The following is a 25,098-nucleotide window of genomic DNA, read 5'->3' as shown; positions in this document are numbered from 1 at the left end:
TTTTGTTGTTTTCTTTATTTCCTCCAATACTATGTGATCAAAGTAGTCATTTTATTGGAATCTTGTAGATGTTTTAATCTCGTAGTAGATATAGAACTCAGCTATTGATTTTCTTGAATTTACCTTTCTTGATCGCGTTTCATAACCAAAGGAATAATTGAGTCTTGAACATTCTTCTTGGGCTGTAAAAATCCATTCTTGATGATTCTTTAATTCATCTAACTCCCCATCTTTACATTGATTTCTTGAAAAATGGATTTGATTGAATCGTTGAGCGCTTTTTCGATATTGTTGCCTTCTTATTCCATCCCAAATTGACTTAGAAACATCTTTGGAGTCACTAGAGTCACTAGAATCAAATTTCCAATATGGATAATGATAGGTTCTTTGAGAAAATCGAGCATGGGAAAAATTAGTCTGTTGAAATACTTCTTCTGAATCACTTGAGTTAGAATCCCAACATTGTTTTGGAAGTAAAATCGATTTACTTGCCTATGCCAACAATTGATTTTTTTTTTCTTGGACGTCCTCTTTGATCAATAATAGTCCATTATTACAAAATCTTGATAAATCTTTGGTTTTTTCTCCCTTGTTTGGAATTTCAAAGGTTCCTCCAAATTAAATGTGTGTTGTTTGGCAACAACACAACTCACGAAGCTCCCTCTTGCGATCGGCATCACCAAGAGTTTCCCGATCTTCCATCGGCAACAATCAACATTGGCCCAAACGGATGCTCTGATACAAATTGATGTAGCCTAAATGATAAAAGGAGAGAAATCTCCAAAAACCAAGATTGTGAATCTTTTATTAGAATGAATAATGTGTTTGATACAAGAGAGGAAGGTTCCTATTTATTGAGCTTTATTACAAGTGGGGGTAAAAAGGGAATTAACCTAGAATATTACCTAATTACACAATTAACCCTTATTCTTCTTACATCAGTCTCTCTAAAAAAGAATGCCAAACTGTTGTGGAATAATGCGGTGAAAGCATTACTGTCTGAAATTTGGTTCGAAAGAAATCAACAAGTATTCCATGACAAGCGGACGACTTGGATGGAGCGTTTTGATACTGTTCAGCTCAACGCTTCGGACCACTTACATCAGTCAATGTTTTGATACTTTCCAAGCATTTTGCAGATTTTTCAATTCAAGACTTAAGCTTAAATTGGAGGGCTATCATATTTCCAAACTTTTAGAAATTTCTTGAATGTATTTGTAGGCTTTTGTTGACTGTTTTGGGTAGTTTCTGGTTATTCCATTGTTGAAGTTTTGGGGGTTTGTGTTTTACTTTGTCCGATAGTTGTGGACTTGAGATGTATTAGTCTTTGTGACTTGTAGACGTATATATAGGTTGGATTGTATTCTGATGGTTGGAGATGATGAGTATGTTAAGGGGGTGTCAACCTAGTTGAGATGGGTGACTTCCTGATCCTTAGGTTCTATTGCTCTTCGTTTCCATATTATACATTGAGCTTTTGTCTCATTTCATTATCTTAATGAAGAGGCCGTTTCTTTTTCAATTGAAAAAAAAAAAAAAATTGAAGTCAGTTTTAATGGCTAAAGTTTGAGAGAATCGGAATAATCATATTCTATTCATTGAATATATATATACACACACATACACAACTGTACAAAGATATCCTAAGTAGGAGAAGGTAAAAAGACTAAAGGATAGATAATATGACTAGGATATTTACAATAATATAGCTACACTAATATTAACACTATAACACTCTCTATAACTACTTCTACAGATCAATGGAGGTTTTTGCAAGTAAACCAAAATCACAAAATGCACAAACCACCACCCCTAGCTACTTCTACAGATCAATGGAGGTTTTTGCAAGTAAACCAAAATCACAAAATGCACAAACCACCACCCCTAAGGCCTAAAACTATTGTTCCAATCAAACCCTGAAACTGTAGATCTTTTACAATCAAACTCAAAATTCTTTGTAACAATTTTTAGTTTTCTTAAATCAAGAAGATAATTCCACATCAATATGAAAGCAAAATGTTTAATGGTTGTACCCGCTAAGGTTAGAAAGAATCAGAATAATCATGTTCCATTCACGGAAGAGATATATATACACAAATGTACAAAGATAACCTAAGCAGGAGAAGGTAAAAATACATTAATCTATATGGGCTCATGCCCAACTTAGAGCATTTACGTTAATCATACCACACGATATATTATCATATATCACTTCCGGGTGAAGACTAAGAGTCTTGGAGAAATCTTGGAGTGGAAGTTTTATTTTTTTTTTAACATAAACAAACTTTTTATTGAATTAATGAAAAGAGTCTAAAGCTCAAAGTACAAAGAGATTTACAAAAAGCTTTAGAACAAAGCAATCATAACTACGGATCAGTGGGCACACCAGGCCATCTCAACTAGGTTGACACCGCCGTAGCGCCCTCATCATATCCCCGAAACCAGACATATCTCTAACATGCTATAAAATTCAAATCAAATTCGTACAGTAAAAGACTTAACTTAGGACTAAACAATAATAAAAAAAACACACGTTTAAGAAAAAGAGATAAAAGCATTCCAGTTAAGGCAAATATCTTGGATGAAATAATCTTCAAATAACTTGGCTTGTGAACACCAAGAGGATGCAAGAAGCCTGATTGAATTGAAACGGTCTGACCAAACTACATCTTTGTTCTGAAAAATTCTTTGATTGCGCTCGAACCGAATTTCTGACCACGTGGCCTTGACTGCATTTGACCAACTTGAGCTTTAGGTGTGAGAGAGGGTCCCCTTAAAACTTGAGAGACATTAATAGCAAACGATCGCCCAAAGGCCCACAACACATTGAAGTAAGAAAAAGTTCTTCACCAACACATACTGGAGTAAGGACAATCAAAAAACAGATGTTGTAGATCTTCACTGTTTGCAAGACAAGAGGACAGATTGTGGGTGATAAATAATGGCCTTGGAGCTTATGTTGCAATACTGATGAACAATTAAGGGTTCCATAAATCATAATCCAAATCAGAATGTTGATTCTTTTTGGGTTTTTGGACTTCCAAAGAGCTTGGGAAAGATCTCTATCCATGGGAGAAGAGGAGCACAGATGCTTTGACAAAGATTTAGAAGAGCTGAAGGTTCCAATGACCAAATTCTTGCATCTGGGAGACAAGATGGTGAAGCTAGGTATAGAAAAAAGATATGTGTTTCTTATATTTGAGTGATTGAGAAAGACTCAATATATACAAGAGGATTATCAATTAGTGTGTTGAAATTAAGCTGACAATCTACACCTATAAGGAAAGAATAAAATTACAAGGTATAAGGAAATAATCTAAATTAATTCTCTAATTACAAATGCATAATTAGCTTGATAGCCTACATTTAGCTTGATTTCCTACACTCCCCCTCAAGCTGAATGGTATATGCTAGCCATTCCAAGCTTGGAAATTAGTCTACCAAGGTTTGTTCGATGCAAAGCCTTAGTTAATATGTCGGCGATTTGTTGTTGGGACAGCACATATCTCAAGTTGATAGTATTTTTCTCAATCTTTTCACTGATAAAATGACAATCTATCTCGACATGCTTCATTTTATCATGATGTATTGGATTTCTTGCAATGGCTATGGCGGATTGATTATCGCACAATACTTCTATAGTACCTTCAATCTTAATTTGAAGTTCTGTGAGAAGGTGTTTTAGCCAAATTCCTTCACAAATTCCATAGGCTAATGATCGAAATTCAATTCGAGTCACAACTTATTGTTTCTTGCTGCGCTAGGTTACTAAGTTTCCCCATACGTAGGAGCAATATCCCGATGTTGACTTACGATCAATAGAGGATCCAATCCAATCCAATCTGCATTAGTGTAAACTTCTAGTGATCTGGTCATGGTTTTTCTAAACATAAGGCCTTTTCCAGGATCGCGTTTGAGATATTTCAATATTCTATACACAACTTCCACATGTTTCTTAGTAGGTTTGTTCAGAAATTGACTTACCACACTAACTGCAAAGCTAATATCTAGTTGGGTGTGAGTCAAGTATATCAATTTTCCCACCAGCCATTGATACCTGTCGCGATCAACTGATTCATCTTCGGGATTAATTGCAAGTTTTGAATTTGCATCCATTGGTTTATCAGTAGGTTTGCATCCACTCATTTCAGTCTCCTTTAAGAGGTCTAAAGTGTATTTTCGTTGGGTGACAAAAACTCCTTGCTTGATCTTGCTACCTCCATTCTTAGAAAGTACCTTAAATATCCCAAGTCTTTGATCTCAAATGTCTTTGACAGGAGTTGCTTCAGTCGAGTTATTTCATAAAAACATTTCCTGTAAGAATTATATCATCAACTTATACTATTAACACGGTGATCTTACCTGGGGAGAAATGTTTGATGAATAGAGTATGATCAGATTGACACTGAGTATAGCCATCTTGCTTCAATACAGTGGTATACTTTTCAAACCAGGCTCGAGGTGACTGTTTCAGTCCATAAAGGGACTTCTTGAGTTTACATACCTTTCCTCTAGTATATTTGTGCTCAAATCCTAGGCGTATATTCATGTACACTTCCTCTACTAGATCACCATTTAAAAATGCATTCTTTACATCAAGTTGAAATAATGGCCAATCTAAATTGGCAGCAATAGAAAGGAGTACCCGAATATTATTTAACTTGGCGAATGGTGCAAAGGTTTCCTATAGTAAGTAGGAAGATTTGAGAGAACTGACTTACAAAGAGTCGCCTGTCCTCCTCTAGATGGGTTGTATCTTCTCCATTTATCTAGATTACCTTGAAGTTTGTCAATAACTGACTGCCAGAATTCCACCTTTTTTGGGTAACCACCCAATGGGAGACCGAGATAAACGAGGGGGAGCTGCTTAGCTTTACAATTGAAATTAGCAGCCATCGTTTCCAATTTGTCTGAATCTATATTTATGCTACAAAGAGCTGATTTTTCCCAATTAATTTTCTGATCAGAGCACCATTCAAAAAGATCAAGGGTAACCAGAAGAGAATCTAACATAACATCTTCATATTTGCAAAAAAATAAGAGTGTCGTCAGCAAATTGAAGAATTGAGACATGGACTTTATCTTTACCCACCAAGAAACCTTCATAACTTCCTTTTTCATGCAGGCATTTAACACTTCACCCACTAGGATGAATAGGAAAGGAGAGAGAGGATCTCCTTACCTAATTCCTCTTGTTGCATTGATTCTCCCACGTGGCTTGCCGTTAATGAAGATGGAGAACTTTGGGTTGACAATGCAGCCCATAATCCATGAGATCCATTTTATATCAAGATTCTTACCATAAAGCACCTTTTCTAGGAAGGACCAGTCCACTCATCAAAGGCTTTTTCTAAGTCCAGCTTAAGGATCCAACCTTTCTTCTTTTTCGATCTATAGTCTTCGACGACTTCATTAGCTATAAGGATGGGGTCTAGGATTTGTCTCCCCTCAATGAAAGCACTTTGAGTAGGAGCTATTATACTTAGCATGATCCTTTTTAGTCTTTCAACTAATACTTTTGCAATTATTTTATACAAGAGTTGTGAGACTGATTGGCCTAAAGTCTTTTACTTTCCCAGCATCTGTCTATTTTTTGGATTATGCAAATGAAGTTCTCCTTAATACAAGAGTTGAGCTTACCATTGCTATAGAAATCATCCAACATTTTTGTGAGGTTATCCTTTAGTTGATTCCAAAATTTGATGAAGAATTCTGGTGTGAAACCATCCGGGCCTGGTGCCATGTTTTTTCCCAATCCTTTCACTGCCATTTTGATTTCTAGGGCAGAAAATCTTGCCACAAGCTGCTCATTTTGGCTTCTTGAAACTCTAGACCAATCAAGATTAAGTGGTATTGCACAAGAACTATCACATTTTGAGTAAAGAGAGGAGTAAAAACCCAAGATGAGACCTTCAATGTCGCGGATGGATCTAGTTGGTAAGCCTTGGTCGTTAAGCAGTTCTGCTATCAGATTTTTCCTCTTTCTTGCAGATAGGAATCTACAAAAGAAGGAGGTGTTTTCATCCCCCCTCTTTTAGCCAGTTTAATTTACATTTTTGGATGAGGTTTCTTTCTTCCTGCTGGTATAAGACCAATAGGTCTGCTTTCAATGCTAAATTTGCCTCTTCATCCCTGGTTTGAGGGATTTCTTCATCTGCCAATAAATCCCTTCTTTGTATTTCTTTTATGAGACTTTCCTCCTCACCGTCTCTTTTTCTTCTTTTCTTCTTCTATTTCTTTTTTTTTTTTTTGGTAACAACTAACGGGTCATTCGGTTGAAGGGTTTTCTGGATGGGAATTGACACAAGTATACAATATTCATATTTGTTTCATAGTTTTCAACTCTTTGACCGGAAATAAGCTATCTCCAAGCATCCTCTTTTTCTACAAACAAGAATTTTCTTTTCCCTTCCAAAACTATGGGTTTTCTCTTTTCGCCTTTCCATCTTTTTTTCATTTTATATATAATTTCATTTTGAATATAGATAATTAATTAATTACTAGTAATTTAACAAAATTAATACAAATATTTGTTTTAATAAATCAATAATAATTATTAAAATTATTACTTAATTTATTTTTACAATAAAAATTTATTAAATGAATGCAATTACTAACTAAAAATACATAAATGAAGCCACAAACTACCACAGCTAACAGAACCAAATCTGGTTATGTGACTATGGGTCAAATACATGTGTTTTCCTGAAATTATCTTCAATCACAGGAGTATCACAACTTGAATACGTATGGAATCTAGACCACTTTTTAAATATTTATGATCTGATGATTTGCAATTCTTACAATAACTTTGTTACTTACCTTTGACTCCAACAGAGAAATTTCAGAACGAAGCCGATCACAATCCCTCTCCAACGACTTTATTTTTTTTGCTTCATTATTTGATCTCTCATTCAACAACTTTAGCTCATCGTGTTGACGGCTATTAACCTCTTTCTGCTCATGTAAATTCGTTTCTAATTCTTTAATGTACCAATCTTTCTTTGCAAGGGTCGAGTCTAGTTCCTGTACGATCAAACAAGCCGCAAATGAAAACTTTCAAAACACTAACATGAAATTAGCTTGGGAAACAATGATAAGGTGGAAACCTGAGAAAGAGTTTCACTTGTTGCCTTAGCCTCTGCATCATCATTTTTAAGGCTCTTCAACTCATTTACAAGACATCTCAATTTATCCCTCTCTTCAGTAGCCACAGAAAGCTGAAATTGAAAATTAATTTTTTAAAAAATCATTAAAAACATAATGATTACTTGGTTTTTCTTATATTAATATATTTATTGTTTTATATCCACACACAACTTATTCTATTAGGTGAACCAGAATCTTTAGTAGTAGTTTTATACTTTTATGGAAAACACTACTGAAACTATATGCACATACTAACAGTAGGGTAACCATTAGTGTCCAAATGAAAGACACGGGGAAGGACTACAGCAGGCTAACAGTAGGAATCTAATCTTTCAAGGAAAAAAAAATACGTAAAAAGGAACAGAGATGATACAAGATAGGTGAAAAACCTTGAACAGATCTTAATTTAACACTGATACTCACATGCCATTAAAATATATTCAAAATATAATGTCAATCTACAACAAGTACAAATAATTCAGAAACAAAATTGGCATTACATAGAAACAACAAACAGAATGGTGTACTAATTCAAATGAGTTTTTATGTTCATGCTTCCATGTCTATTTTTCATACAAGATAGTTTCCAATTACAAGCGGATTCTACTGCCCTAGTTCCTACCAACTAAATGACAAACAATTAATGGATAACTCATCCTGTCAAACATTGAAAACATTTCTGCAAATTAAAATACAAATAGCATATAGATAGAAATAGATGCGATTGTTGAGAGACAAAAAAGAGTAATAATCAACATTCAGAATATAGTTAATTTTAAAGGGTCTTGATAGCCATAAAAAGAGAAGGCGACTGATTTGTCTTTTACTACAATTGTTAACGAGTGGCAGGCATACTAGTAATCGTTACAGTCCTTTACTTTATTGTCATATTGTTCGCACAATTTCTGGGAACAATTGTGTAGGCTGGTCCTACGACACTCGAGTTACAATCCAACTTATGTTGAATCTTCTTTTTCTTTAGTTTATTTTTCTTCTTCTTTTTTAACAAGATCCGAAACTTTTTATTGACAAAATAAAGGGAGACAGTGTTACCGGATATAGTGTATGCACTAGTTTATTGTATTGTATATTCTATTTGTATTGTACACTTCACTCCACTAGCTTTAGGACAAGTGGGAGATTGGTGGGATTGGTGTCCTAATATTCTTGTAGTTTGTAAATTTGTATAAACAAATTGTTATTAATAAAATAAATGTTATTTTATACGTGCATTAACTAAATCTAATAAACTAAGATCCTAGGTTATTTCATGTAGTTTAAACATGTATGTGGTGACATATATGTGGATCATGTTTAAGTAATAACCTAAATGGTTTGTAGTAGATGGATAAGGGTGACACTACGGATACGACCCTTTTTGTAGTTGTTACAATTGTTGTAAAGTGTTACAAATGATCTGATTTTGATCATTCATGTGTAGACATGTAAGCGGGGTATTCTATATAAAGAGTTTGTATAAGACCAGACCACGAAATGAATAGTCTTTTTTTATAACACTGTTACTAGAAGAAACTTACATTTCACCAGGATGACCATACGTGACTTGACCTTAATCCTGAGTGAGTTATAAACTACTGCTTATGAGGGCGGTCCTTTGATCTGTATGGGTGAGAGTTGCCAAATTTGTCGACTCAATATGCCTACCATTTTGGGGATTCGTCTGATTAGGGAGCTGGGAACACAGCTACACAAGAAGGAATTCACTCTTTTTCGTTGTTAAGGTAAGTAGATAAATTGCTCCTTAAATGACTGATTCTGGGTCTTAAACAATATGGCACTATACCCTCTCCTAGCCCAAGAGGGATTCAGTTATAGTTGGACTATGACTAATTGTTCATTAGAGAGATCAATGGTATTTAAGGAGTTAGATATAGAACTACAAGGGTAAAACGACAATTTCGACTTAGTTGTACTTACGAGCAATTTATAAAGGGTCAACGCGCTATTGATTGATTATATCTAATGGACACAGAAATATATCTACAGTGCGAAGAGTGCAGCTGTTGGTCTTTAGTAGAGTGACCAGTAGTTATAAATGAAGATTAACTAAATTAAAGAGTTTAATTAACTAATCTAGTATCATTGGAGCTTCAATCTATAGGTCCATGAGGTCCCCTTGTTAGCTCAATAAAGATTAATGAGAATCAAATTAATTTTGGATTAATTTGAATTGTTCAAATTAATTAAAGATAATTAATTGTATGAGATACAACTAATATTATGTATGTTGATACATTATAATATAAAATTTTATGAGAGAAATAAATATTTGAACATGATTCAAATATTAATTATATGAATATGATTCATATATAAACTATAGATTAAAATTAACATGATTATGATTCATTTTAATACTATAGGTTATATGCGAGAATATAAATTAAAGGTTATATTATATGTGATATAATAAACTATATGTTATATATTATATGGGATATAATATATGGTTGCATTTAAATATATTAATGTAATATAATTAAATTAAGGAAAATTATTTTAAATGACAAAACTGCTAAAAATATTTACAAATAATAGCAAAATATCACAATCTATCTGTGTCTATCTGATAGTAATCTATTGTTGTCTATAACAATCTATCACAGGTAGACGGTGATATTTTGCTATTATTTGTAAATATTTTGGTTTATTTTCCTATATTTAAAAACAACCCTTAAACTAAATTAAATTTGAATTTTTGAAATTCAAATTAATAACTCCCAGGGAGTTAATTTTCCACGTTGTGGGAGTTATCTCTCATAGGTGTGGAGAGAAGTTAAGGGAAGAGGAAAGGTTCATTACAAGGAAAAAAACATTCATCTCCTTCATCTGTACAATTTCTTTCAACAAAACTTCTTCACCCTTTTCACCAAAATTAATCAAGCAAACCCACCAAACTTTGCTTGATTCTCACCTTGAGAATAACAAGGTAATCATTGTAGTGGTATCCCATTACTACCGGTGTCGAGGTTGCTGCATTTGAGAGAAGATCTGTGTTTGAAGGAGTAGATCTCACTGTTCGTGAGCATTCACCAGAAGGGAAATTGAGAAGAATGGTTATTCAAGGGTTAATATATCATTTCCCTTTCCCCTCACTGTAATTTAAAGTAGAAAGCATGCTTAGGATTTATATCGTTTATCCTTGTTTCTCGTCCTCTATTTTCTTAAGTTCCGTAAAACGAAAAACTACGACACGAATGCATTCATATGCTTCCGCTATGGGAATTCCAATCCCTTTAGATAAATGCTCAAGAGACTCTTAACTTCATATATCTTATTAAAATGTCTATAAAGATAGAAATTGACATATATTCATGAAAAAAAAAAAAAAAAAATTTGTTACAATAGAGCCTCTCATCATTAATTATACGATGAAATGACATATTTAAAACAAGATAATGAATGCAAAAAACACAAAAAAAAAAAAAAAAAAAAGACCTTGTAAGAATTTAATTTAGTATTGATATTAGGTTAGCAAAAACCTACAGAAAGGAAACACAACTCATGATTGATTTTTCTCTTATTTTTTTGTTATTTATCATTTCACCACCGAAAAATTGTGTGATATCTTTAATTTAATTTGGAAAAAGAAAAGGATAAACAAAAAAAGTGAATAAAATCTTACCGATAGAAACATCTTGATTTTCTTGGCCTTTCTTGCCAATCTTGTTTAGGCTTTCTTTTTTTGTTGATTAATCTTCGGCCGGATAGTTTCATTTCTTTAATTTCTTGTGTTAGTACTTGATTAAAGGTAGCTAAGACTTACTTACCAGCGCAGTCAGTTGTAATATTGATTTACCAAGTTCCTGTTCTCCCATGTCTATAAATATGGCAGTCCTTTGTATTTTTTGAAATAAACACTTTGAGGGATTACTTTCACTTGTGTGCATCACTTACAAACTATTCATGCTATCTACTGACGCTCCTGTTAATATACCAAGTACAAGGTTGAAAGGTAACTGAACAAAAACTTACAAGCAATTCATTCTGCTTAACTTCCAACTTTAATGCGTCAATCTTTTCCTTTACAAGTGTAGCCTCACTTTCTGCCTTTCGTTTATCAATTTGAGCTGCATCCAGTGCTACTTCCAATTGTTTCAAGCGAGCATTCACCTCACCCATCTTTATCATGTTATCAAGTACCTCCCTGGTTTAGAGAATGGCAAAACGAAGCTAATAAAGATATTGAGAAAAGGAAAAGATTACAAGGGAAAAAAATTTGAAGAGCCCCACTTCTAATGAATTTGGCGATCCATATTTACTCCAACAATAGCTACAGTAATCATGAGATGTTTACGCTTTTTTTTCTTCCCTTACCTGCAATTGGTCTTTCTTCTACATAGGAAGATTTATGCCGCATCATTTTTATCACAAACTAAGCAACACATTAAATAAAATTGGACTAAGTGAACGAAGCACCAGAAGATGGAGATGCTTGACAATAATTGAAAATAAACCCACTCACTTACTTTTGGAGAGAAGAAATCTTAATTGGTATATCTTCGTAAGTTGTAATGCCAGGAATGTCCTTAATCAACAATTCTCTGCGTGTCAATTCATCCTCTAGATTCTTTACACTTAATTGAATGTCTTCTAATTTAGACAACTCTGATTCTGCTCTCTCCCTTCTGGCCTTTTCTTCTAATAGCTTCTCCTTCAATAATCCAATATCACCAAGTGATGATTTCAACTTCCTAGCTTCTCTCACTTCAGATTCCTAGGAAAAGAGCCAAGAACAAACATATATATACACATTTATATAGTAGTTGGAAAATAACGTGGATATTGCATATATGTTTTAAAGAAAAAGATGTAATTTTTACTGAAGATAAATCCTTACGGTTAGTTATCATATGTTGCATAATTTAGAAATTATCTATTATAGTTATTCTATTTCATCAAATTATTTGATGTAGTATATTTCCAATTTAAACTAATCTATAACCTTAAAATTAAGGATCACCTTTGGAGAGTTTTCATTTAGTTTGAACTTCTAAATCTTCTTTGTTAAAATAATGGTGGCAAAAAGAATTTAGCTTTAACTGCAAAATCATTAGCATTAATCATTGTAGAGCAAAAAGATAGACTTTTTTGTACATTTACATGCCAAATTAATTACAAGGAGCAAACTTAAACTCAAGAACGTTAACTAAAGATTTACAAGCAAATGCCCCAAAAAATCAACATTCCAAATTTGTCTGTCACAATAAATAATATCATCGCATGCAAGTTTTTCTACTTTATAAGAAAGCGAGAAGCTAACTTATTGTAAACATTAAGATTAACTATCAAAGAAGAAGAAGAAAACCCTACATAGTTCCTGAGCTCTTCTTGCAGATGCTTAATCAAAATATTGCTTTCCTTGCCAGTACCTTCGTTGACTGTGAAAGAAGTTAATTTCTTCTCTAGTTCAGTCTTCTGGCATAAACACTGGAAAGTAACGATACCACCATGAAATATAAAAACATTGGTCATAATACTATTAGAAAATGATGAACAAAAGAAACTGATTAAATAAGGAATTTACTTGTCCATTGTTTCACCTGTTAAGTATAAAAAATTCAACTTTTACTTAAATTTAGGAAAAAAGAATAATATTATTATATTTCTTCCTACTTATCTAAAACAACTACAAGGTCTTCTTATATAGGAGAAAGACCACAAACTAATAAGGAAATGGATATTACAAACCTAAATATTAAATATATAGAGAATACACAATAAAAATTACAAAAGATACAAGAAAATCCAACACTCCCCCTCAAGCTAGTTTGTAGATATCTTCCATAGCTAGCTTGTCGATAAAATTATCAAATTGCCTTTTTGAAAACCTTTAGTTAACATATCAGTGGTTTGTTCTGTTGTTGCATATATCACCCCCATCAATCTTCTCTTTTAAGAAATACTTATCAACTTCAATGTATTGTTCTATCATGTAGGACCGGATGATGAGTAATGGTGATGGAAGCTTTGTTATCACAATAGATCCATATGGGAGTCTTTTGAGACAATTTCAATTCTTCAAGTATCCTATCAATCCATATATCTTCACAAATTCTAGGTGCTAAGGCTTTAAATTCTACTTTAGCACTGCTTTTGGCTACTATATTTTGTTCTTTATTATAACATGTAACTAGATTCCCTTCAACAAACGAACAAAAACCAGAAGTACATCTTCTATCAACACTACTTTCAGCCCAATCTGCATCAGTATACACTTTAACTTGAAGATTGTTATGTTTCTAAAATAATATGCTTTTACCTGGAGTCCTTTCAAATATCTCAAGATGCTATACACTGCTCCAAAATGAATGGTTGCAAGTGAATGCATGAATTGACTCAACATACTTACTGCAAATGCGATATATGGACATGTATGAGATAAATAGATCAGTCTACCCACAAGTCTTTAGTTTTGTCTTTGTTCTTACTTGTTCAACCTTTGCAGCTTGTAATTTCAAATTCGATTCAATAAGAGTTTCTACTGTTCGAAAACCAAGTAAACTTGTCTCTTAAAGTAAGTCAATAACATTTCCTTTGACTAACAGAGATACCTTTCTTAGATCTTGCAAACTTCATCCCTAAAAAGTATTTCAAGGCTCTCAAGTCTTTGATCTAAAACTCACTTGCAAGTTTGTTCTTAAGATAAACTAATCTTTCTCATCATCACTTGTGAGAATAATATCATCAACATACACAATTAAAATAGCAGTTTTATTATTCCCCGAGTGTTTAAAGAAAATAACTATGACGGTATCCACACCTAGTAACTACTTTTCCAAAACATTTTTAAACCAAGCTCTTTGAAACTGCTTGAGACCATACAATGATTTTTTTAATCAGAAAACTTTACTATTTCCTAGTTCCGTTTCAAATTCTAAATTATTGTTGAGAAAGACATTCTTAACATCTAGTTGACGAAGTGACCAATCTAATGGTGGAGTTAATTTTTGCAACTAGAGCAGACGTCTCTTGATAGTCAATCCCATAAGTTTGAGTGAAGTCTTTGGCTACTAATCTAGTCTTGTATCTTTCAATACTACCATCAGGATTACACTTTACTATAAACACCCATCTACATCCCACAATCTTCTCATCTTTTAGCAAGTTTGTTATTTCCCAAGTACCACTTTATCTGGCATTCATTTTCTCCACAACTACTAGTTTTCAATTTGGATCCTCTAAGACTTGTATATTCTTTGAAACAAATAATTTGTCTATCCTAGACACGAAAGGTTTATGACTATTTGATAATTTGGAATATGAGATGTAATTGGCAATCGGATGTTTATTACAAGTTCGAGTACCTTTTCTAATACCAATAGATCGGAACATCAAAATCAGAAATAATAGATGAGATATTTTGAAATTTGAAAGATGAGGAGCAGAAAAGGAATCTTTTTTAAAGAAAACAAGTAGGTACTTTTCATTGATGGAATGAAAAGGGACTAACGCTCAAATACAAGAACCCTATGAGGGGAGACAAGAAAGAAAAAAAGTAATAAAATAAATGTAATGCAAAATTAATTTAAGATTGTAACATAAAAGCATTCCAATTGATTGTAGTTTCCCAAATCCTGATATGGCCTTCCTTGCCTCCATTCAAAATATGTCAAGCTTTTCGAGGAGTCCTATAGATACCGTCCAAAGGAAGATGCTCAGTTGTTGAAATCCTTTTTGATACATTCTCCTGTCTCAATTGTCCCACAAAGTCAAAAGAAGGGGAGGAAATGAAGGTGTGCTTGAAAGCTGCAATAGTAAAGAAGCGCCTCTAAGGAAGGGAGCGGAAATTGGCGGCCACTTGTCTACAAAGTCCTTTAAAGTCACCCAAGTTGGTGAAAGTTCTGATAACCCTATTTTAGTTTTAGATAAAATTATTCCGGCCGGTTCAATTTCCCCTTCTCAAGAAGCTACCTCTTCAAAAAAAAGAAGATAGTCTGCATAGCAACGTCAAAGCTTCCCCCTCATTCCTTCAAAGGATGTAAATTGTGCTTCTTCTCTCAATGCACCTCCTTATCTTCCCCCTGTTTCGCAAAGTTGTTCGAAGTTGTTTAAGCCTTATCCCAAACACATTTCCAGAGGCCCAAATTCAAGGCAAGTGCAGTGATTAAAAATTCAGTTTTGTTGAAGAATTGTTGTGTCAGAGCACAGATTCCGGCCATTGCTAACAAAAAGAAAAGACCCATCCTCAAGTCAAGTGTTATAGTCAGCAACCTGGATTTGTTAGAAGTGTGTTCGTCCAAGTTCATGTCCCTGCTTTTTCCAAGAGATCAATTACTCTTCCCCCACTAACTCAACAATTCAAACACTCTGTTTTCCCTAATTCAAAGGTTCAATTTTTGAGAGGTACACCATGCCTTCCTTCAGATTCTTCTTGAAAAGGAAGTCTGAATAAGATAATGATTCTCCTACAAATGTTAGCAATAAGGATTCATATGGCTCTGAGAATGGAGTTGATCATGATGAACCAGTGCAAGGGGATAATTTTGAGGCGGATTCCAATGCTTTGTTTCATAATGAAGTTGATCTGAAAGATAATATGATGGGTGCTACTTGTTTCTCTCCACTACATCCTTCAGAAATCTCAGCACATTTGAAGTCTATTGTTGAAGAATGTGATTTAATCTTGGGTTGGTCCTCCCCTCCTTGTTAGAATTTGTTTCAACTTATTCACCCAAAATTCAAAAATGATAATTGATTCTTATAAGGAAAAAAAGAGGAAGCCGCAGTGGAAGTTGTTACTTTGGGGTTGCTAAATAGTTGGAGCATTGTTGATTGTTCTATTTTGGGAGCTTTGTAACCTTCATTCATATATCGAGTTGGTTTGCCATGAAACTGCTTGTCGAAATGCTTCCTCTTTTGGTGCACATTAAGTTAGGATTTTGAAGACTACTCTTTTCAGGACCTATTCTTAAACTGGCGAGATTTCACTTTCCAAGATTGCTAGCAAATTGCTTCTCGGATCAGCTCTCCTCTAGTTAATTTAGCTTGAGTATTTTCTGTAATTGTTCGTTCTATTTTATCTAGTCTTGGTTTATGTTGATTTCGTTTGTTCTTGCTACTCTTTGTTATGGGTTGAATTTTAGCCTACGTTTTAATCCTTTGGGATTTTTGCTCTTTGTATAATTCTCTTATATTTTGAGCATTAGTCTCATTTCATTTTATTAATGAAGAGGCTCATTTCCATTTCAAAAAAACATAAAAGCATTCCAATTAAGACCATTTGCGAATACATGGGCTCCAATCCCAAAGAAGAGTGCATTGTTGATGTCAATGTCTAGGGATCCGATGGTGGCTAGGGTTTGTAGTGATGGTTAGAAATTTTTAAGGTTTTTTTTAAAGTTAAGCCCGCTTTGACACCAACTTAAATTTTGGAAAGAAGAATAATATCATTTTATATCTTCTTACTAATCTAAAACAACTACAAGATCTTCTTATATAGGAGAAAAACCACCAACCAATATTTTTATACAGAATACACAATAAAAATTACAATAATGAAAACTTTTGTACCTTTTCAGAAAAATAAATAAATAAATAAATAAATAATGGATACTCACAATATAAAGACATAAAAGAGAGATGTTGAATTGCACAAAGGCAGAATAAGAAATAGGGAATCAGACATCTTAGTAAAATTCTCTCTAAAAACCAAACCCACATACTCACGAAGGCTACAGACCTCATTGAGTTGTTTCTTCAAGTCTTCCAACTGCTCTTTTAGTAGCTCAGATTCCTTCTCAGCATTACTAGCTCTGCAAACCATCTTTTCCAGCTACAAAAGATAAATCAAGACAAGTTAAACAGTATAGTGATAATCAAACAAATATTGCTTGACATTTTATAAGAGAAGTTTGTATTCTCAGCAAGAATTTCTTTCACGGAATGAGTTTAACAAGTTGCAATTACATCTGCGTTTATCCTTGAAACAGAAAGTTTTGATTCTCCTTTTAATTGTGCAAGCTCAGTATGAAGACGCTTCTTTTCTCTTTCTATGCTTTCAGAAAGATGGTTTAATTTATCTTCTAAGAGTCTAGCTTTCTCTTCTGACAATGCAATTGAAGACTCAGCTTTCATCCGAAGATTTGATTCATTTTGCAACTTTACCTAAATTCACAAAGCAAGATATTAAAAGAGTATCAAGAAAGCCCTTTTTAATCCTTTTTTAATCAAGAACACTTTGAAATGGAGACAAAATTTTCAGTGATATAATGAAAAGAGACTAATGCTCCAAACTACAAAATTATGAGAATAAATATAAGCGACGACTATAGTTGACGATGAGAACAAACCAAATAAGACATGGAAAGTCTACAACTGAGAAGCATCAAAAAGCTTGGGGAAAAAAGCACTCTGAAGAAGCTAGCCCAAACAGAGCAAATCTTGTTTTCATTTTGTGTTAAGTTATGTATCATTGTAAATTAAGCTTTGGACTCTTTTCACTATATCAAAGAAAAGTTTGTTTCCTTTAAAGAAAAATAATAATAATAGTAAGACGTGAAAAGCCTACAACTGAAAAGCACTAATAAGCTTGGGAAAAAAAAAACACTCCGAAGAAGCTAGGAGATATATGGAACCACAACATATAGACCAAATAGAGCAAACATCAAACCCAAAAGAAAACTAACAAAACTGTACTGCAGTAGGCCAAAAAACTCGAAAAATGTCACCATGAGAAGAAAATAAGACCCCAAATCGAATGGGACTTTAAGAATCGCCGACAATCAAATAAAATACCTTGAAAAATCCATTAAAATATAACAGTTCTAGTCGAACAAGGTGAACACTTTAAGTTGCAACTCCTGGAGATCTAGGAGGAATTGCCCACAACTGGAGACCACAAATCTTAATCAAAGAAAGAATTTGTTAAGCATCGAAGGAGAAGACACTAGTGTTACTATTGAGATTGGTTCTGATCTAAGTGACTCATTATCTTCCCTTGAAAAGATATGATTTGTAATTCCTATTGCTCTAGGTCTTCTATAAGGAGTTCATCTTCCACACTACTTACAGTAACAATTGATTCCTCATCATAGTCAACTGAGGATAAAGCTACTTTAGGAGAAAGGGGATTAGATACCCTTCAAATATTAAATGTCAAACCCAGATAGAAATAATGAAATCCCTATGTTGTTTTGTATATTTTATTGAATAATCAGCATAATCAGCTAATCTTTACAAAGATGAATGAGAGAATAAATAGACATCAAGAATACAAGAAAGGAAAATAGTAGAAAGGAAAAAGTACAAGAAAGGAAAATAGTAGAAAGGAAAAAGTACAAGAAAGGAAAATACAGAAAAGGAAAATACTAATTAGGAGAATTATGTCTCATAAATATAAACCATAATTTACATTGACAGCTTAAAAGGCATGGTATGATCCAAGACTGATGTTGCTTTTCAACGTCAGCATGAGAAGCTGTCAAATGTGAAGAAGACATCAAGAACGGGTACAAGATTCTTCTAGAGCATTAGAATTACCCTATGAGCATTCGGGGATAATGGAGACCTGTTTCTTATGAGAATGATATAAAGGGAAGGCTGTCATGTATCTTGGCTTGTACTCACTGTAGGCTGAGTAGATGAAAAATTATGTTGAATCCCTTTCGAATGCTTGTCATCTTCTACTGGAAATTCGTCTTTATTTGACAAAATAACATCTTCCATTACCTTTTTTAACTCTTTAAATCCAACAATTTTGAAGTCTTTGAATGATATATTGCCATGAAGGATTATTTGAACTTGGAGTGTCCACGGAAAGCTATATCACCAAAACAAAGAGAGAAGTTACTAATAATACCATCCTGAACATTATTAACTTCTATTAGAATGAATCCACAAATATTTTTGTTAACTTCAAGTAGGGCAGCTGAACAGTCTATGAAATTGAGAATTTGGGAGGCAATGGTAACCGACCTACCTAAATTTTGCCCTACAGCTTCAAAGACGGAATTCTTCCGGTGTTCTAATTTTAAGTTTTTAATTGATAGCCAATCTCCATAACTTCTAATAACCTCTGGAAGAGAGTGATTCTTATAAGACCAACGCTCAAATTTGAATAATCATTGTCAATCTTTACTAAAGCCTTATGATCCATAATTGGATTCTAAGATGAACTTTGGACAAAATAATCTTCTAAGGAAAACTGAAATTCCTTCCAAGAGTAATAAGCAAGCAAACAAGGCGCCACCAAAATGGAGTTAATATCTAAATCCTCCACTTCCTTTTCTTTTCTTACCCAAAAAAGAAGAAACCTCAACCTGAGAATTTCCTACCACTTTCAACTGCTGAAAAGTGAAAAGATTTAGACTCAGAATGCATCTTGCTCTCGAGAAATGAGAGGAAACCATTTACCATTTCCCAGAAAACCATCCAACCTTTTTTGTCGATGTCGGCAGGGACTTTCACAATCTTTTTCCCTTCGTGGAAGGCCAAACAGAGTATTCAAAATGTCATCCTAAAGATATCCAAATTTGGATAAGTGAAGTGACACCAAAATCATCCTTAAATTTCTTCTAAAAGAAGAAGTGAACTGGAAGTTGCAATAATTCAACCACAACACATTCTAACCAATAAAAAAGCCAAACTTAGGAACATTTAAATAAATAAATGAATGAAATAAAATAAAACCCAAAACTTTTCACTGAAGAAATGAAAAGAGGCTAATGTTGAAATTACTAAGATACGATGATAACAAAAGAAAATTACATAGATAATTAAGTTGGAAATATAAAAGCAATCAAATTCAGGCAAAGATCTTGAATAGACTAATCAACAGAATGCATGAAAGAAGAAGGCCATGAGGAAGCTTTTTTTTTTATGAGAAACATTCGATCATAATTTTATTGATAGTATGAAATTACAAAAGGGAAACAAATGTTGTGAGGGATTACATAATGCAACTGTGATATAAAAGATGTAAGATCGTAATCACAAAAAGAGGAAGTCAATTTACACCATGAAAGAGATGCATACAAAAGGTGATCAAAAAATTGAGTAAACTCCGTTTCTCTATCTTCAAAGATACGAATACAATGATTCCATTCATTCCAAATGAGCCAAAAGTAGGCTTCGATGATGAAGATCCACATGATCGCTTTCTAATTCTTGAACGGATGGTTAATAAGAAGCATATTTGATGTAATAGGAATTGGGGTAATTTTGTAAGTTTAGAATTAGTTACACTATCCCACACTTCATTCTCTATAAATAGAGAACCTCTCTCTTGTATTCATTAGATTTGAATCATTTGAATAAAACTCTCATTTAGGCTACATCAAGTGGTATCAGAGTGCCGATCCAATGCTCATTCCTTTTGGATCTTGAAACATCATGGACGCAGAAGCACCGTCATCAACTAAAGTCGTGGAAGCCCATTTGCCTTCAATTGAGAAATCATTCATCATGAAGGGGGAAATTGGAGAAATCCGTTCCATGTTGGCCCAAGTCTTGCTGCGATTGGACATCCAAGCCGTGGAAGACTATCAAGAACAGACTAATCGGCATCACGGAGGTGGTATTCGAATTCAAGAATCACAAGATTCAGGCGTGAACAAGGAGAAACTAGAAAACCGAACCCCTATTGAAAGATTTGAACCTACAAGAAACCTAGGAAAGACCATTGTTGAAGTTCCATATCAAGAACATAGACCGAGCAAGATTCCAACTTCAAGAAATTTGTCTCAATCAAGATTTCCACCTCAAGAAAACCGAGGGGGGTATATGTTGCAAAATTCTGATTCATCAAGTGAAGAAGAGAATTATTACTACGAAATTCAAGAAAGGTCATAATTATAATCTTCAAGATTTTCCAAGAAACCTTCAAGAACTATATTTAAGCACTCAAGAAGATCAAGAATTCAATCAAACAAGGTGTGAAAATATACTAGAAACAAACAAAAAAGAAAGGCCAAGAGATTCGATACTTGTGTATGAAAGAATTGAAAGCAAACAAGCTGAGATATGGAACACAAGTGTGAAGGCCATATTAGGCGAAAAAGAAAGAATTGAAGGAGTTGACATCGAGGCTGCACGGTTTGAATCGGATGAGGAAGAATAGTCGATCGAAAATTTGAAAATCAAAGATGGCAATACTGAAAACGAAGAAGAAATTCTCTATAGAGATGAAGTCAGTAAAATCATTTCGAAATCAAGGTTTGTGCAACCACTTTTGAATGAAAAATCTAAGTAGAAAATTGAGAAAAATGTATAATTTGCAATTGATTCATTTTGTGAAGGAAGGAAAGCCAGGCTTGTTATAGAAACACGCAAGGAAGACAACGATGGAAGATTTGCAAACAAAGGATTTTACTTCATCGATCAGGCCCAACCCATCTATTTTAAAGAAGTGACCCGAGGATATTAGGCTACACTAGTTTATCAATTTAGCTTTGTAGTTTTCAAGGAAGAGGATATTAATTTCCAGGTTCTTCTACTCCAATTTTCAACATCTTTGGAGGTGTCACTAATTTGGAAGCTTTGGCATGTTCATGATCTTGAAAGGCAATTTTCAGTGAAAGTATTTTGCAATCATCGAAAGAAGTATTCTTGCAACAATGACTCGCCCACTATATTCATTCAAACTTTTTAAGACTCGAGGAGGAGTTTCTTTTGGGAGGGATAGAATATGATGTTATAGGAATTGGGGTAATTTAGTAAGTTTTGAATTAGTGACCCTATCCCACACTTCATTCTCTATAAATAGAGAACCCCTCTTTTGTATTCATTATATTTGAATCATTTGAATAAAACTCTCATTTTGGCTACATCAATATTCAAGAGGATGAGTGGGACATTAGGCAAAATCACTTGATAGTTGAAGCAGGATAAAATTTTGATCCAAAAAGATTAGACAAATTCTCAACCATGAAAGGAAGCCTTGAGACAAGCAAACTCTCACCGAACCAAGCATCAAAGCCTTATCACAAAAATTCTCTAAATCCTTTCAAGCCAAAATTTCAAAAAAAAAAAAAATAGCTTTGATTGCATTAGACGATAACATTGATCTAGTTGTACACGAGACAACAACAGATACACATCTTAAACCCATTTTGTTGACCTTCTCGTCGAAAGCTTGATCAATTTGATATGAAACTTCAATGGCCTCTTGATGTAGGGATATTTTAGACAATTTTGTAATTAGCCAACTAATTTTATACTTTTAGTTTAGGTGCGAAAACACCATTCCCCTTTGGATCTATTTAAAGGGGACTTGGGTTTAGGTTAGTTAGGTAGTTAGATGTGTAACCATCCTTTCCCTTTGGGTCTATTTAAAGAGAATTTTGTCAATGTTTTAGGGCAATTGAATAAAACTCTACTTTCAGATTTCTCCAAGAACTTAGACTTCACCAAACTGGAATCAGAGTAGCCACGAAGTTGAGCCTAATGGCTGGCAAAAACACCAGCAAACTTATTGACCCTTCCCTCCCTTGATGTGGAAGTAGCCAACTCTTCACACTCCATGAATCGTCAAAAGCAACTTTGATGTAAGAAGAATAGGGGTTAATTGGGTAATTAGGTAATATTCTAGGTTAATTCCCTTTTTACCCTCACTTGTAGCAAAACTCTATAAACAGGAACTTTTCCCTCTTGTATGAAATACATTGATCAACAATCTTGATTCTTGGAGAGAATTCTCCTTTTATCTCCTTTAGGCTACATCATTTGGTATCAAAGCGACCGCCTGGGCCAAGATTGACTACCGTCGGTGGAAGACCGATAAACTCTTGGCGACGTTGATCACAAGAGGGAGCTTCGTGAGTTGTGCTTGTTGCCAAATAACACACATCTAATTAGAGGGAACCCTTGAAATTCTAAAAAAAGAAAGAAGAAACCAAAGATTTTTCAAGATTTTGCAAGAATAGACTATTACCGACCAAAGAAGGCATCCAAGAAAAAATACAACAATTGATATGGGCAAGAAAATAAAATTTACTTCAAAAAAGAGTGCTGGAATTCTGACTCAAGTGATTCCGAAGAAGAATTTCAACATACTAATTTTATCCACGCTCGATTTTCTCAAAGATTCTATCATTATCCACATTGGAAATTTGATTCTAGTGATTCTAATGATTCTGATGATGTATCAAGGACAGTTTGGGACGGAATAAGAAGGCAACAAAATTGGAAAAGGGCCCGAAGATCCAATCGAACCCATGTTTCAAGATATCAGCGTAAAGATTGGGAGTTAGATGAACTCAAGAATCATCAAGAATAATTTTTACAGCCCAAGAAAAATGTTCAAGACTCAAAATTACTCTTGGTTATGAAACACGATCAAGAAAGATTGATTCAAGAGAATCAATGGATGAGTCCTATACCCCTCATGAGATTAAAACATATTCAAGAATCCAATAAAATGACTACTTAGATCCTGTAGCATTGGAGGAAATAAAGAAAACAACAAAAGAAATCCAACGTTCATTGGGGAAAATGACTCAACATATTGATCAACTATCAATTCATTTGCAAGAGTTCAAGAACGGATTGATTTCATATACCGAAGAAAAAACAAAAGAATCACGATTGGAAAATTTTCAAATAGAAAATCTTGAAGAAAAAATTGAAGAAAAACAAGAATTTGAAGATATTGATTTGGAAATAGTTTCAAATGAAGAAAAAAATCCAACCAACGAAGAAGATGAAAAAGAAGTATCAAGCACTAAGTAAATATCGAACAAGAACAACGACACACTGATTACGGTGGAAATGGATCATCAAACTGTCAAAGAACTTGAAGCGAATGATAAAGAAGATGTGATTCTTGGAAGATTTTCCTTTGAATGTGGTTTTTTAGTGATTGATCCTTTGAATACGGTTTTGAATGAGCTTGAAGAAAACATCTTTTTTGAGTTTATGCCCAATGGAGAAGTTCATCTTTTGGTGGCAATATTAAATTTTTTGTCTCGAATTTATACCTTTGACCATAATATTTTTGTTCAAAATGTAGGAGGTTGGTTTGGTCATACTCCGTTGAGCAAGTTTATTTCATTCCTTATTTGTTTCATAATTGTTTTCTTCTCAAGTTTCTTTTTGGAGGGGTAGAATGATGTAAGAAGAATAGGGGTTAATTGGGTAATTAGGTAATATTCTAGGTTAATTTCCTTTTTACCCCACTTGTAGCAAAACTCTATAAATAGGAAATTTTCCCCTCTGGTATGAAATACATTATTCATTCTAATAAAAGATCAATAATCTTGATTCTTGGAGAGAATTCTTCTTTTATCTCCTTTAGGCTACATCAAACTTTTTCAACCTGGAGATCTAGTCATGGTGTATATCAAGAAATCAAGACTACCAGCTAGAAGTTCATCCAAATTAGCCAACCAAAAATTTGGACCATTCACAATACTAGACAAATTCCGCGACAATGCCTTTCGAGTAGATATACCTACATCCATAAACATTAGCAACACATTCAACATTGTTGATATCTTTCCCTACTATGCCTCTAATGAGTTTAAACTTTCATCATAAACTCGAGGGCGAGTTTAATTCTCAGGGGGTTGAGTTGATGTAAGGATATTTTAGATAATTTTTGTAATTAGCCAACTGTATTATTTTATATTTTTAGTTTGTTTTATTTTTAGTTTAGGTATGAAAACACCCTCCCCTTTGGGTCTATTTAAAGGGGCCTTGGGTTTAGGTTTAGTTAGGTAGTTAGGTGTGTAACCACCACTTCCCTTTGGGTCTATTTAAAGGGAATTTTGACAACATTTTAGGGAAATTGAATAAATCTCTACTTTCAAATGTCTCCAAGAACTTAGACTTCACCACCTCTTCATAGGAAAGTGAAACATTTCGATCCAAGAAAATTTGATCTAAAAATATGCGGTTGTAAGATGGATACTTGATTATTCCCATAAAAGCTGACAAGTTCTGCTCTCCATTAAGGAAGAAAAGCCTCACATCACTTTAGCTTTAGATGAT

The 25,098-nt window shown here is 33.8% G+C and overlaps 1 protein-coding gene across 2 annotated transcripts in view; it reads right to left on the bottom strand.

Annotated features, from left to right (window-relative positions):
- LOC120068969 (mitotic spindle checkpoint protein MAD1) overlaps positions 1 to 25,098 on the bottom strand; it is a 52,522-nt gene that overhangs the window by 7,656 nt on the left and 19,768 nt on the right. For both annotated transcript variants that reach the window (XM_039020610.1, XM_039020611.1), the window contains 7 exons: positions 17,080 to 17,277; positions 16,853 to 16,945; positions 12,484 to 12,600; positions 11,640 to 11,887; positions 11,146 to 11,317; positions 7,110 to 7,220; positions 6,823 to 7,026 (listed from right to left, as the gene is read on the bottom strand). In XM_039020610.1, the coding sequence (XP_038876538.1) occupies positions 6,823 to 7,026; positions 7,110 to 7,220; positions 11,146 to 11,317; positions 11,640 to 11,887; positions 12,484 to 12,600; positions 16,853 to 16,945; positions 17,080 to 17,277 (1,143 nt within the window). The remainder of the gene's footprint in view (positions 1 to 6,822; positions 7,027 to 7,109; positions 7,221 to 11,145; positions 11,318 to 11,639; positions 11,888 to 12,483; positions 12,601 to 16,852; positions 16,946 to 17,079; positions 17,278 to 25,098) is intronic.

The sequence above is a fragment of the Benincasa hispida genome, unplaced genomic scaffold (assembly GCF_009727055.1).
Source record: "Benincasa hispida cultivar B227 unplaced genomic scaffold, ASM972705v1 Contig159, whole genome shotgun sequence".
Lineage (NCBI taxonomy): Eukaryota > Viridiplantae > Streptophyta > Magnoliopsida > Cucurbitales > Cucurbitaceae > Benincasa > Benincasa hispida.
The sequence above is the reverse complement of the archived record's forward strand: the minus strand, read 5'-3'. Positions and strand labels throughout refer to the sequence as shown.